This window comes from Schistocerca nitens, chromosome 3 (assembly GCF_023898315.1).
Source record: "Schistocerca nitens isolate TAMUIC-IGC-003100 chromosome 3, iqSchNite1.1, whole genome shotgun sequence".
In the NCBI taxonomy this organism is placed as follows: domain Eukaryota; kingdom Metazoa; phylum Arthropoda; class Insecta; order Orthoptera; family Acrididae; genus Schistocerca; species Schistocerca nitens.
Genome location: NC_064616.1, coordinates 675,719,509 through 675,733,810, shown reverse-complemented (window position 1 = coordinate 675,733,810; position 14,302 = coordinate 675,719,509). Strand labels below are relative to the sequence as shown.

General features: G+C 43.9%; 2 protein-coding genes across 2 annotated transcripts in view; both read left to right on the top strand.

The window, feature by feature from the left end:
• Positions 1-11,142, top strand: part of LOC126249385 (cadherin-like and PC-esterase domain-containing protein 1) — a 301,898-nt gene extending 290,756 nt beyond the window's left edge. The window contains exon 6 of the mRNA XM_049951038.1: positions 11,116-11,142. Within this exon, the coding sequence (XP_049806995.1) occupies positions 11,116-11,142 (27 nt within the window). The remainder of the gene's footprint in view (positions 1-11,115) is intronic.
• Positions 1-14,302, top strand: part of LOC126249709 (cadherin-like and PC-esterase domain-containing protein 1) — a 116,408-nt gene that overhangs the window by 28,512 nt on the left and 73,594 nt on the right. The window lies entirely within an intron of this gene.

Genomic DNA, 14,302 nt, shown 5'->3' with positions numbered 1-14,302 from the left:
TTTCCCCTCCGTCATTGCGCAGTTCCTCCTCTGTAATGACTACATGCCTCCAGATGCCGGTGTCCCTGTGCCCCCACTCCACCCCAGGTGAAGAGGTACAGCTCCGTTACAACTAGCGTCCTTCCCATTCTTGATCTCGGTGTACAGCAACCTGAGGACAAGGACTACGATAATCCGCACTATCCCCTACAAAGTCAGCATCTTCTGTAAAAGTAAAACTATAGAACCCTTATCCTAGTACAAAATTCATACATACACGATTAGCATACTACCCGCAGTACTCAATACATAATGTCCTAAATTATCATCAATAAACACATTTCATCCCCATCCGAGGCGCAGGTAGCCCAATGTGGCGTCGAATCTAATAAGACTTGCACCAAGGCGGCCAAATGTGCCCCGCAAGGGGTCTCCCGGCCAATGACGGCAAACGCACATTTCCATCAATAAACACAATAAAAATACATCTTTTAATGGTGTGAGCGTTCGCAGCTCGTGGTCTCGAGGTGGCGTTCTCGCTTCCCGAGCACAGAGTCCCGGGTTCGATTCCCGGCGGGGTCAGGGATTTTCACCTGCCTCGAGATGACTGCGTGTTGTTGTGTCGTCTTCATCATCATCATCATCATCATTCATCCCCGTTGCGGCCGGAGGATGGCAATGGCAAACCACCTCCGCTAGGACCTTGCCTAGTACAGCGGTGACGGTCTCCCGCATGGTCCCCTATGCTCTGTCAAGGAGTATGGGACTTCATCATCATCAATGGTGTGAGCTCAGTGTATATGACAAGTCTTACACATGTTCATTTACACTTCTCTGTGTGCTTTTACAGTTCCTCCTCTTTTCTTTTTCCTCTGGTTCCATTCTTATTATCGCTAGAATCAACTCTGGAGTGCCTCCGAACGGCCATCGGCGTATTGTGAACTCTTCGACAACTGTAGCGAGACGTTGACTAGTGATGTTGTTTCTGTTTCCTGATAAGGACGCTGGTACCCCGTCACAAATTTCTGCGCTTTACCTTTCGGTGTGTAAGGACTACATAACGTCGCCCACTGCCCCACTCTGTACTGTGGTAAGCGCTCCCATGTCTTTAATAGATCCCTTCTGGCTCACAATGCTTTGGTATTCGCCTTCTATACTCGTTTCAATACCTCTCACTATTCTCGCTAACTCAAGGATGACTCCCCATCCTTGCCTCTTTTTGCCTTGATTACGTCAAATGGTGATGGCATTTTTCTCCCATACACAACCACATACGGTGATAACCCTGTGCTGTTGTGGACCTTTTAATTGTACCCACACACTTAAAACAAAAATACATGTGTTACTCATTGTGTTAGGAGTTCACATAGTAACTCAGCATCTTCCCTATCGTTCAAAAATGGTTCAAATGGCTCTGAGCACTATGGGACTCAACTGCTGAGGTCATTAGTCCCCTAGAACTTAGAACTAGTTAAACCTAACTAACCTAAGGGCATCACAAACATCCATGCCCGAGGCAGGATTCGAACCTGCGACCGTAGCGGTCTTGCGGTTCCAGACTGCAGCGCCTTTAACCGCACGGCCACTTCGGCCGGCTCTTCCCTATCGTCTGATTCAGCCGTTCTGTCCTTTCATTCAACTGAAAGTGAAGTGAACTGATTCTTAATTTATTCATACTTAATAAACGACATAATTTTTTCATCAAGTCTGACATGAAGTTCGGCGCCTGATTCGCAATCATCGTTTCCAGCACTCCAAACTGACCATCGCTTGTGCGATTGTAACCACTTGCTGGTTCGAAATAGGTATCTTCTCAACATACCGAGAGAAAGGTCATCTTGTATCCCCCGACAGTCACTCGATGACTAAATCTGTCCGTACGCCACAGCATCATCAACAAACAGCCGCAGCTTGCTGCTCACCCTGTTCGCCAAATCATTTACGTATGTCGAGAATAACAGTAGTCCTATCTGGGGCGCTCCTGACGATAACCTTGTCTCTGATGAACATTCGCCGTCGAGGACAACATACCGGGTCCCATTTGAGCCGTGTCAAATTCTTTCCGGAAATCTAGAAATATGGAATCTGCCTGATGCCTTTCATCTATAGCTCGCAGTCTATCATGGGAAAAAAGGGCGAGCTGAGTTTCGCACGAGCGATGCTTTCTAAAACAATGCTGGTTCGTGGACATTAGCTTCTCCGCCTAAAGAATGTTTATTATGTTCGAACTAGGAATATGTTTAAAGATTCTGCAGCGAACCGAAGTTACGGATATTGGTCTGTAGTTTTGCGCGTCCGTTCTTTTACCCTTCTTATATACTGGAGTCAACTGCGCGTTTTTAAAGTCACTTAGGACTCAGTGCTGGGCGAGAGGTTCACGATAAATGCAATCTAGGTAAGGGGCCAATGCCGTAGAGTACTCTCTGTAAAACCGAATTAGGATTCCATCCGGACCTGGTGATTTGTTTGCTTTCAAAATTTTCAGTTGTTTCTCTACGCCAGGGATGCTTGTTAACTCTGTCAACCATACGGAAGTCTGTCGGAAGGACAAATGATGGTTCGTTTGTACGATTCTCCTATGTGAACTATTTCTTGAACATGAAATTTAAATCTTCGGCTTTCGTTTCACTGTCTTCAATTGCTAAACCGGACTGGTCAACAAGGCACTGAATCGAGACCTTAGACCCGCTTAGCGAGTTTACATAGGACCAGAATTTTGCCGGGTTCTCTAGCAGATCTTTTGCTAAGGTGTGACGGTGGCAGTTGAATGCTTCACTTATTAATCTTTCCTCAGACGCACGAATCATTGCCAACCTTTGCTTGTCGTCATTTGTGCGTTCTCTCTTGAACCGAAAGTGCAACAGCCTCTGCTTTCTCAGCATCTTACGAACTTCGTTATTAAACCATGGTGACTCTTTTCCATCCCTTATCCACTTACTGCACACATATCTCTCCACACCAAGATTGATAATCTGCTTAAACTTTACCCATAATTCATCTAGATCCATCATACTGGAACTAAGTTATGCCGATTCACTGTCTAAGTGAGATACTAATAACTCCTTATCTGCTCTATTTATTAAATTTTGTAACCATAGTTGCTATAATGACATCATGGTCGCAAATCCCGTTTCTTTACTGACATTGTCAAAAAGGTCCGGCCTATTTGTAGCTACAAGATCTAAGATATTTCCATTGCGAGTAGGCTGCGTAGCTAGCTGCTCAAGACAGTCTTCAGAAAACGTCTTCAAAAGCATTTCGCATGATTGTCTGTCTGCACCGACTGCAATGAAGCCATAGACATCTCAGTCTATCTCGGAACGTTAAAGTCGCCTCCAATTAATATTGAGTGATCTGCGTGTTTCCGTGCTGCTAACCGTGGACTTTCATAGAACGACTAGAACTGTCACAGCGGATTCCTGTGGAGGTTAAAAACATCCATCAATTAACTTGATTTCACCTACACATGTTATACGCGACCAGGTAACTTCACTGCCACACTCAACTTCGACCTCAATAGAGACAATATTTTTGTCTACTGCAATGAAGGCTCCCCCTCCTACTGCTTCTAATCTGTCTTTCCAACACACATTCCATGATTCGCTAAATATCTCAGAGCTCTTCAGTTCAGGTTTCAGCCAGCTCTTCGTCCCAAGAATAATTTGAGAGCGAGAACTTTCCTGGAGGGCAGTAAATTCAGGAACTTTACTACGAATACTTCGGCAGCTTACAGATAAAATTTTGACAGTCCAAGTGTCTTTACTCTCAACGCCGTCTGACTTCCCTTGCTACTTATCGACTGACGAGTGTTGATCAGGGCACTTCAAACTAACGCCTAGCCTAAAAAACCCTCATGTGCCCTCCACAAGTTCTCTGTTACTCGAGAAGCTGTTTTCTTTTTATAGTGCACGCTTGACCTTTCAAGGGGAGACCTACAAATCTCCACACGATAATACAGATACAGATATCTGCAGCCAAGACTGTCATAGAATCGACGAAGCCTGTGGCTGAGTCCCTCCACTCGGCTCCAAACCAAAGGACACCGATCAACTCTGGGAACAATGTTGCAAATTGAGAGCTCTGCTTGCACCCCGCTCGCGGGGCCACAAATCTTCACCACCTCTTCCAGCCACCTTATGAAATGAGGACGACCTCAGAACGCATGCGACAGGCATCGTTGGTGCCGACGTGATCCATAACTTGCAGACGACTGCACCCTGCACGCTCGGTAGCCGAAGCCAAGGCCGCTTCCGCACCTCGGATGACGCCCCCGGCAGACATAGCGAATGCAGTCCTGAACGCTATCTGCCTAAGGGGCTCCATAACGCGTCTGTCGTTGGAGCTCCCGATAACTAGGAACCCATCCCCCCGTGTGCCTGCTCGGACCCTGCTGAAGTAGCGGCCACCTGTCCACTCTCAAGAGTGAATGGCAGAGACTGGCTCTCCGCCTCAAGCGACGCGAACGCATTACCACCCCCCACTCGCCCAGCTGTGATTTCGGATCTACTAGGAGGTGTCTCGGAAGCAGAGTCTATGTGCTACAGAGGGTGAAAAAAATGTGGAAACACCAAAAGCACGACACATTACCATGCCTAATAACGTATAGGAAACAATTGGCATTCGAAACAGGTCTGGTATGGTATTCAATTGACATCTAATTCGTTCTTCCTCCAAAATAGTAGCAAATTCATATAATGTTGATGTAGGTTGATAATATACACGCGCTCTTCTATCAAAAGTAAACCACAAAGGCTGAAAAAAAAACTAACAAGCCCTGGACGATGCGAGCTGTTTGAGAAGATGGCATGTCGCCTTAGAACAGTGAATCATCACTGGGTAACAGACATTGTTCCACGGGGCGAGCCTAATCAGCCAAAATGGGCACAAAATAATGGCAGTAATGCGATGTTGCAGAGTAGCCATGGAGCCTATGGAATACCACAATAAGGGTGTGCAAATCGATACCGACCACGCTCCGCCAGTAGTTGGGAACTGTATGCAATAAGACTCATCCGAACGAATGACTTTCTCCCATTGCACCACAGACCAGATTTTATGGCTGCGGGATCACATTTTTCAAAAATGGTTCAAATGGCTCTGAGCACTATGGGACTTAACATCTGAGGTCATCAGTCCCCTAGAACTTAGAACTAATTAAATCTAACTAACCTAAGGACATCACACACATCCATGCCCGTGGCAGGATTCGAACCTGCGACCGTAGCGGTCGCGCGGTTCCAGACTGACGCGTCTAGAACCGCTCAGCCACACTGGCCGGCTCACATTTTTCATTTTTCTGTTGCAGGCATTTGTATCACTGGTGAGTGTTTTGGAAATCCAGCTCGCCCTAAAATTCTCGGTTTATGCAGCTCCCTTCGTGATGTTTTGGTGCTGACAGGTCGCGAGTGCAACATTCAGTTTTGCAGACGTCCTCTTATTTTTCGTCACAATCCTCTTCAATGATCGTACGTCACAATCGCTCAACACGCAGTTTCGTCCGCTTTGTGACTTAGTGAACGTCGTCAGTATGGTACCTCTTGGAAAAACAAACACTTCGGCTACCTTGATTATGGAAATAGTCACCATACATGCACCGATAATTTTCCCACTTTGGAAGTCACTTAACTCCGACATAATGCGTTCATAACTACACAGAACTCTGTTCTCACCGCGACAGACGCACCATACAAAGTACAGCAGCACAACCTGCTGACTTGGCTAGTATCTGCCTTTATGTTCACTCATGCATTTGTCACGGTGTTTCACTTTTTTGACCGAGCGAGGTGGCGCAGTGGTTAGCACACTGGACTCGCATTCGGGAAGACGACGGTTCAATCCCGCGTCCGGCCATCCTGATTTAGGTTTTCCGTGATTTCCCTAGATTGTTCCAGGCTAATTCCTGGATAGTTCCTTTGAAAGGGCACGGCCGACTTCTTTCCCCGTCCTTCCCTAATCCGATGACCTCGCTGTTTGGTCTCCTTCCCCAAAAACAACCCAACCCAACAACCCTCACATTTTTGTCCTACCCTTGTATTTTAAAGAGCAAAAATACTGAACATAAAAACGTAAATCCGATACAATTCTATTCTATTCTCTGACTGCAATTACAATAACTTGAAAAATATAACTGATTCCTCTTTTTTGCTCCGAATCGTCGAATACATCAGAAAGCATATTCGAAGATGACCATTTGGCTGCCATATCTTCACCCATATTAGAAGCAAATAGCATCTTGAATGATAGTAAACTAACCACCACGTTTTTTCGCAGTAGGTGTGTAGATTTAAAAGGAATTTTAAATCCTGCTATGGAACATTATAATATAAGCAATGTAAGTAACTGTTTTGTGACAGCAAGCTTTCGAAACTAATGTTGTACTGAATTAAGATCAGTATACTAAAATTAATTATTACCATCTAGGGTACAAAAATTGTGAAATCGACGTGTGAAAATAATATCTCATTCTTTTTTATCTGTTTCTAGAAACTGAGAAGCCGTTGACTGTTTACAATATTTATTGTTACTACTGCAATTTCCATGGACCTTGCCGTTGGTGGGGAGGCTTGCGTGCCTCAGCGATACAGATAGCCGTACCGTAGGTACAACCACAACGGAGGGGTATCTGTTGAGAGGCCAGACAAACGTGTGGTTCCTGAAGAGGGGCAGCAGCCTTTTCAGTAGTTGCAAGGGCAACAGTCTGGATGATTGACTGATCTGGCCTTGTAACAATAACCAAAACGGCCTTGCTGTGCTGGTACTGCGAACGGCTGAAAGCAAGGGGAAACTACGGCCGTAATTTTTCCCGAGGGCATGCAGCTTTACTGTATGATTAAATGATGATGGCATCCTCTTGGGTAAAATATTCCGGAGGTAAAATAGTCCCCCATTCGGATCTCCGGGCGGGGACTACTCAAGAGGATGTCGTTATCAGGAGAAAGAAAACTGGCGTTCTACGGATCGGAGCGTGGAATGTCAGGTCCCTTAATCGGGCAGGTAGGTTAGAAAATTTGAAAAGGGAAATGGATAGGTTAAAGTTAGATATAGTGGGAATTAGTGAAGTTCGGTGGCAGGAGGAACAAGACTTCTGGTCAGGTGACTACAGGGTTATAAACACAAAGTCAAAGAGGGGTAATGCAGGAGTAGGTTTAATAATGAATAGGAAAATAGGAACGCGGGTAAGCTACTACAAACAGCTTAGTGAACGCATTATTGTGGCCAAGATAGATACGAAGCCCACACCTACTACAGTAGTACAAGTTTATATGCCAACTAGCTCTGCAGATGATGAAGAAATTGAAGAAATGTATGATGAAATAAAAGAAATTATTCAGATAGTGAAGGGAGACGAAAATTTAATAGTCATGGGTGACTGGAATTCGAGTGTAGGAAAAGGGAGAGAAGGAAACGTAGTAGGTGAATATGGATTGGGGCTAAGAAATGAAAGAGGAAGCCGCCTGGTAGAATTTTGCACAGAGCACAACTTAATCATAGCTAACACTTGGTTTAAGAATCATGATAGAAGGTTGTATACATGGAAGAACCCTGGAGATACTAAAAGGTATCAGATAGATTATATAATGGTAAGACAGAGATTTAGGAACCAGGTTTTAAATTGTAAGACATTTCCAGGGGCAGATGTGGACTCTGACCACAATCTATTGGTTATGACCTGTAGATTAAAACTGAAGAAACTGCAAAAAGGTGGGAATTTAAGGAGATGGGACCTGGATAAACTGAAAGAACCAGAGGTTGTACAGAGTTTCAGGGAGAGCATAAGGGAACAATTGACAGGAATGGGGGAAATAAATACAGTAGAAGAAGAATGGGTAGCTTTGAGGGATGAAGTAGTGAAGGCAGCAGAGGATCAAGTAGGTAAAAAGACGACGGCTAATAGAAATCCTTGGATAACAGAAGAAATATTGAATTTAATTGATGAAAGGAGAAAATATAAAAATGCATTAAATGAAGCAGGCAAAAAGGAATACAAACGTCTCAAAAATGAGATCGACAGGAAGTGCAAAATGGCTAAGCAGGGATGGCTAGAGGACAAATGTGAGGATGTAGAGGCTTATCTCACTAGGGGTAAGATAGATACTGCCTACAGGAAAATTAAAGAGACCTTTGGAGATAAGAGAACCACTTGTATGAACATCATGAGCTCAAATGGAAACCCAGTTCTAAGCAAAGAAGGGAAAGCAGAAAGGTGGAAGGAGTATATAGAGGGTCTATACAAGGGCGATGTACTTGAGGACAATATTATGGAAATGGAAGAGGATGTAGATGAAGATGAAATGGGAGATACGATACTGCGTGAAGAGTTTGACAGAGCACTGAAAGACCTGAGTCGAAACAAGGCCCCCGGAGTAGACAACATTCCATTGGAACTACTGACAGCCTTGGGAGAGCCAGTCCTGACAAAACTCTACCATCTGGTGAGCAAGATGTATGAAACAGGCGAAATACCCACAGACTTCAAGAAGAATATAATAATTCCAATCCCAAAGAAAGCAGGTGTTGACAGATGTGAGAATTACAGAACAATCAGTTTAATAAGCCACAGCTGCAAAATACTAACACGAATTCTTTACAGACGAATGGAAAAACTAGTAGAAGCAGACCTCGGGGAAGATCAGTTTGGATTCCGTAGAAATGTTGGAACACGTGAGGCAATACTAACCTTACGACTTATCTTAGAAGAAAGATTAAGGAAAGGCAAACCTACATTTCTAGCATTTGTAGACTTGGAGAAAGCTTTTGACAATGTTGACTGGAATACTCTTTTTCAAATTCTAAAGGTGGCAGGGGTAAAATACAGGGAGCGAAAGGCTATTTACAATTTGTACAGAAAGCAGATAGCAGTTATAAGAGTCGAGGGACATGAAAGGGAAGCAGCGGTTGGGAAGGGAGTAAGACAGGGTTGTAGCCTCTCCCCGATGTTATTCAATCTGTATATTGAGCAAGCAGTAAAGGAAACAAAAGAAAAATTCGGAGTAGGTATTAAAATCCATGGAGAAGAAATAAAAACTTTGAGGTTCGCCGATGACATTGTAATTCTGTCAGAGACAGCAAAGGACTTGGAAGAGCAGTTGAATGGAATGGATGGTGTCTTGAAGGGAGGATATAAGATGAACATCAACAAAAGCAAAACGAGGATAATGGAATGTAGTCGAATTAAGTCGGGTGATGTTGAGGGTATTAGATTAGGAAATGAGACACTTAAAGTAGTAAAGGAGTTTTGCTATTTGGGGAGCAAAATAACTGATGATGGTCGAAGTAGAGAGGATATAAAATGTAGACTGGCAATGGCAAGGAAAGCGTTTCTGAAGAAGAGAAATTTGTTAACATCGAGTATAGATTTAAGTGTCAGGAAGTCTTTTCTGAAAGTATTTGTATGGAGTGTAGCCATGTATGGAAGTGAAACATGGACAATAAATAGTTTGGACAAGAAGAGAATAGAAGCTTTCGAAATGTGGTGCTACAGAAGAATGCTGAAGATTAGATGGGTAGATCACATAACTAATGAGGAGGTACTGAATAGGATTGGGGAGAAGAGGAGTGTGTGGCACAACTTGACCAGAAGAAGGGATCGGTTGGTAGGACATGTTCTGAGGCATCAAGGAATCACTAATTTAGTATTGGAGGGCAGCGTGGAGGGTAAAAATCGTAGGGGGAGACCAAGAGATCAATACACTAAGCAGATTCAGAAGGATGTAGGTTGCAGTAGGTACTGGGAGATGAAGAAGCTTGCACAGGATAGAGTAGCATGGAGAGCTGCATCAAACCAGTCTCAGGACTGAAGACCACAACAACAACACTGCAATTTCGGCCTTATGGCCATTTTCAAGTAACACTGCAAAGTCACATTCTGTCAGAATATAAAACCATCTGACTTTGCAGTATTACTTGAAAATGGTCATAAGTCCGAAATTGCAATAGTAACAATAAATATTTTAAACGGTCAACGGCGACTATGATGTCTTTTAAGAAATATTATATGACTGTGAATCTCAACCATGAGAAGTTAATTAATGAAAAATGTCGAAGACATTGTTACCAACAGAGAGAAACCACATTCAATTTTGATAGTTAAGTCTACAACCACGGCTGTTTAAATTACTGAATTTGGTTAGTGAATTAAATGAACATTTGTATGATTTCCTTGTCATGGTCGTTGTGTACATTTCTACAGAGTTTCTGAAGATGCAATGGCGCTTCATACTTGAAGACCTCTAACTGATTCCATTTCTTCCAATTCATTACGACCACTTATGAGAAGGTAGAGTCTAGACGTCTGAAAATCTACATCAATCTCTTGGGAGCTATTTTACTGATTGCTTTCTTTCTGTCTTGTTTTGAGTATTGTCTTGAAAATCACAACTGCCTGTAGTCTAACTCAGTGGAATAAGACGTAAGAAATGGGAGGGAGCAATTTGTGGAACGATGTTGGCCGTTTTAGTGAAACCACATAAGCATTTGCCTGAAGTAAGAAAGAATTTCTACTAGCGCTATCCTGAAATACGATTATTTCGTACGATTTTATTTCAAGTAATCTTACAATGATTCGGTTTTTACCGTCTGTCCAGTAAAGCTAGAACGACGGAAAAACGTGCAATTCCAATTAGATTAAGCGTCGTACGTTATTAAAGAGAGTACCGCCACTTTATTAAATACTGAAGTGATTTATGAAATACGACATCTGGAAATGAACTCCCAAAAACTTGCAGCAGGAGTTCCAGAGCAAACTTTTTTTTTTCATTTAGAGAGAAAGTTTGTTGGCCGACGTATTTCGGCCACATCTGTGTCGCTACCCCGCGCAGATACATTACAGCCAAAAATAATTACGCGTCAAGTATTAATTAATACCAGCCGAGGGCCGTATTCATTGAGGAAATCTCTTCGCAGCTGAAATGTAATTAAATTGAAACCATATTTTTATGTCTAAAATTTTTTAGAGGGAGAACTGAATACAGATCTCGTTCGTGGAGGTAACAACGGTAATTAAAGTCAGCAGACAATTCGTGAAACACCGGCGAGAGTTCTCTGCGTTGTCAGCTTCCGATGTTACGAACGTGTTACCAGTTGTAGTTTTCAAAAATAATGCCTATTGCGTGAATATGATTTTTTTTATTTTTACAGAAAATGGTTCCATGGCTTGTGCCGTAGATGACAATGGTGACATTGAGGTTTTACAAAGCAGACAATTTAAGACGCTGACGGGAAAAAACGCAACACCAAGAAAGAGTTATGCGACATAAACGAATGATGGTAGGCATGATCCTACATCTGAAAGATGATGAATGAAGTTTGCTTTAAATACACGCTGTAACGTTCGTTAGCGTTGCTGATGATCAACTCCTGAACCTCACCCGTCTCCTATCCGAACAGCTCAACGATCGTAAATCCGTCGTCTTTGTCTCCCTTGACCTAGAGAAAGCATACTACTGCGTACCGGATACCGGTCTCCTTTTCAAACTGCAAACTTATGCACTTCCAATCAACTATGTCCTCCATATTGCATCCTTTCTCACCAATCGCCCATCCTGTGTCATTGTTAACAACACGGATTCCCGCGCCTTCCATCCCACTGCAGCAGTGCCCCAAGGTTTCGTTCTCTCGCCTATCCTTTACGTCTTTTACACTGCCGATATAACCAAACCACTTGCTCCCATCCACCTCCATCAGTATGCTGATGACACCGCTTTCCTCGCCCTCTGTTCTAAGCTCCAGAAATCCCAACGATCCCTCCAAGTCCACCTTAATCTGTTTAACTCCTGGTGTAAAAAATGACTCCTTAAGATTAAATCCTCCAAAACTCATGCAATAATTATAGGACACAGCACCCACACCTTCCGCCTCCATGACTTCTACCTTACCTTTATGGCCGTCCCATCCAGCTAACTAACACTAATATACCCTGAACTAACCTGACTGGCAACTAATGTAGGGCCGGCCGCGGTGGTCTAGCGGTTCTAGGCGCTCAGTCCGGAACCGCGGGACTGCTACGGTCGCAGGTTCGAATCCTGCCTCGGGCATGGATGTGTGTGATGTCCTTAGGTTAGTTAGGTTTAAGTAGTTCGAAGTTCTAGGGGACTGATGACCACAGATGTTAAGTCCCATAGTGCTCAGAGCCATTTTTGAACTAATGTGGAAAACTCCCTGCTAAACTCCAACCTACATTAGACTAAAACTACTAACTGAACGAACATGGGGACTACAGCCTCCACTGCCCTCCACCTGTACAAATCCCTAATCCAACCCATCCCTTGCTATGCAAATGTTGCATAGATATCTGCCCCTCCCAAGTTCTATAAAACCTTCCAGATCCTCGAACTCCATGCACTCCATCTCACTTTCTACATCCGTTTACCTACCCACACAAGGATCCTTTAGCAACTCACCACATTCCCGTCTCTCCTCACTCACACTAAACATCACCAAGCAATCTACACCATCTGCAAACTAGTCTCAAATAATCCTATCCTTTCCCCTCCACTTTCCAATTCTCATATGCTACCGCACCTTTACCAACAGCTCCCATCAACCCTCCACTTACCCACCCTCTACATGCTCTGCCAACGGAACTTTAACCATCTCCCCCTCCCAGAACCTGAACTCTGCCCCGACATTTACCCATTCTGCCAGCTATAAGTCCACCCCACCCAATACAACTTATTAGGGCTTCTTCTCCCTCCGCTCTACACATTTTCTTACCCCCCCTTTTCCCCTCCTGTCCTTATTTACACACAACTCTCTTTTCCCAATAACCATTAGCGTCACCAATTCTCCCCTCTACTCCTATCCCTCTTCTGTTCCAATAGCTACTCTTACCCCACGGCTGCAATGCAACAGTCCTGTGTCCTTATACCACCACATTCCTACCCTCGTCACTGGTCAACCTTTTCCCCTTCAAGAACTGACTCCCTATCCCATGGAAGATCCCTCCTGTTTGTAGTGCCAAGCTAGTGCTTCTTTCAAATATCAATGTTCCGGCAACAGGTTTTTAATGTTTTAAGTGTGCGTTTCTTGTGTTTCAAATGGTTCAAATGGCTCTGAGCACTATGGGACTTAACTTCTAGGGTCATCAATCCCCTAGATCTTAGAACTACTTAAACCTAACTAACCTAAGGACATCACACACACCCATGCCCGAGGCAGTATTCGAACCTGCGACCGTAGCGCTCGCGCGGTTCCAGACTGTAGCGCTTAGAACCGCTCGGCCATCCTGGCCGGCTTTCTTGTGTTTCATTTTACCTTTTATTATTACTGTTTTTAACTACCAGTGCAGTAAGTCATCTATGGTACATCTCAAAACTTCAAGTTTATTTTTCATCTTTAAAAAGCTTTAAATTCACTGTATACATATACCCACAATCTGTTTCTTGTTTTTCATCTAATTTACTTTGTACATTGGTGGAAGAGCGGGTTGCCTGTACCACTGACAACAATATATGGCTCTGGCGCATCGCACTGCATCTGCAGCAGCAGTTTTAGCAGCAGCTGGCACCACAGTGCACAACGAACTGTTATAAATCGGTTACTTCAAGAATAGCTCCGAGACAGACGCCCTGTAGCGTGACACCCACTGACCCCAAACCACCGCCATTTACGACTTCAGTGGGTCAAACGAGAGCTCGTTGGAAGCAGGATGTACGTCTGTTGTGTTTTGTGATGAAAGCGGTTCTCCCTCGGTGCCAGTGATGGCCGTGTGGTGGTTAGAAGGAGACCAGTTGAGGACCTACAACCAGCCTGTCTTCCTGCTAGGCACACTGGACGTATATTTGGGTTATGGTCTGGGGTGCGATTTAGTATGACTGTAAGAGCACTCTCGTTTTTATCCCACTCAACCTGTCTGCATATTCGTACGTCAATCAGTGATTTGAGCTGTTGTGCTCCATTCATGAACAGCATTCCATGGGGTGTTTTCTAACAGGATAACGCTCGTACACATAACACCATTGTGACCAAACATGCTCCACAGTGTGCCGACATGTCTCCTTGGCCTCCTCGATCACCAGGTCTGTCCCCAAAGGAGAACATACGGGAGATCATTGGACGACAACTCCAACGTCATCCACAAACAGCATTAACCCTCCCTGTAGTGACTGACCAAGTGCAACATGCATGGAACTCCATCCCACATACTGACATCCGGCACCTCTAAAACACAATGCATGCACGTTTGCAAGCTTGCATTCTTATTCTGGTGGTTACACCGGTTATTAATATACCATTGTTTCACATTTGCAATGACTTATCTCACTCTTATATTAACCTGTGATCTTGCGGTACTAATCTCTTAAATACTTTGTCTAGACAAATGTAT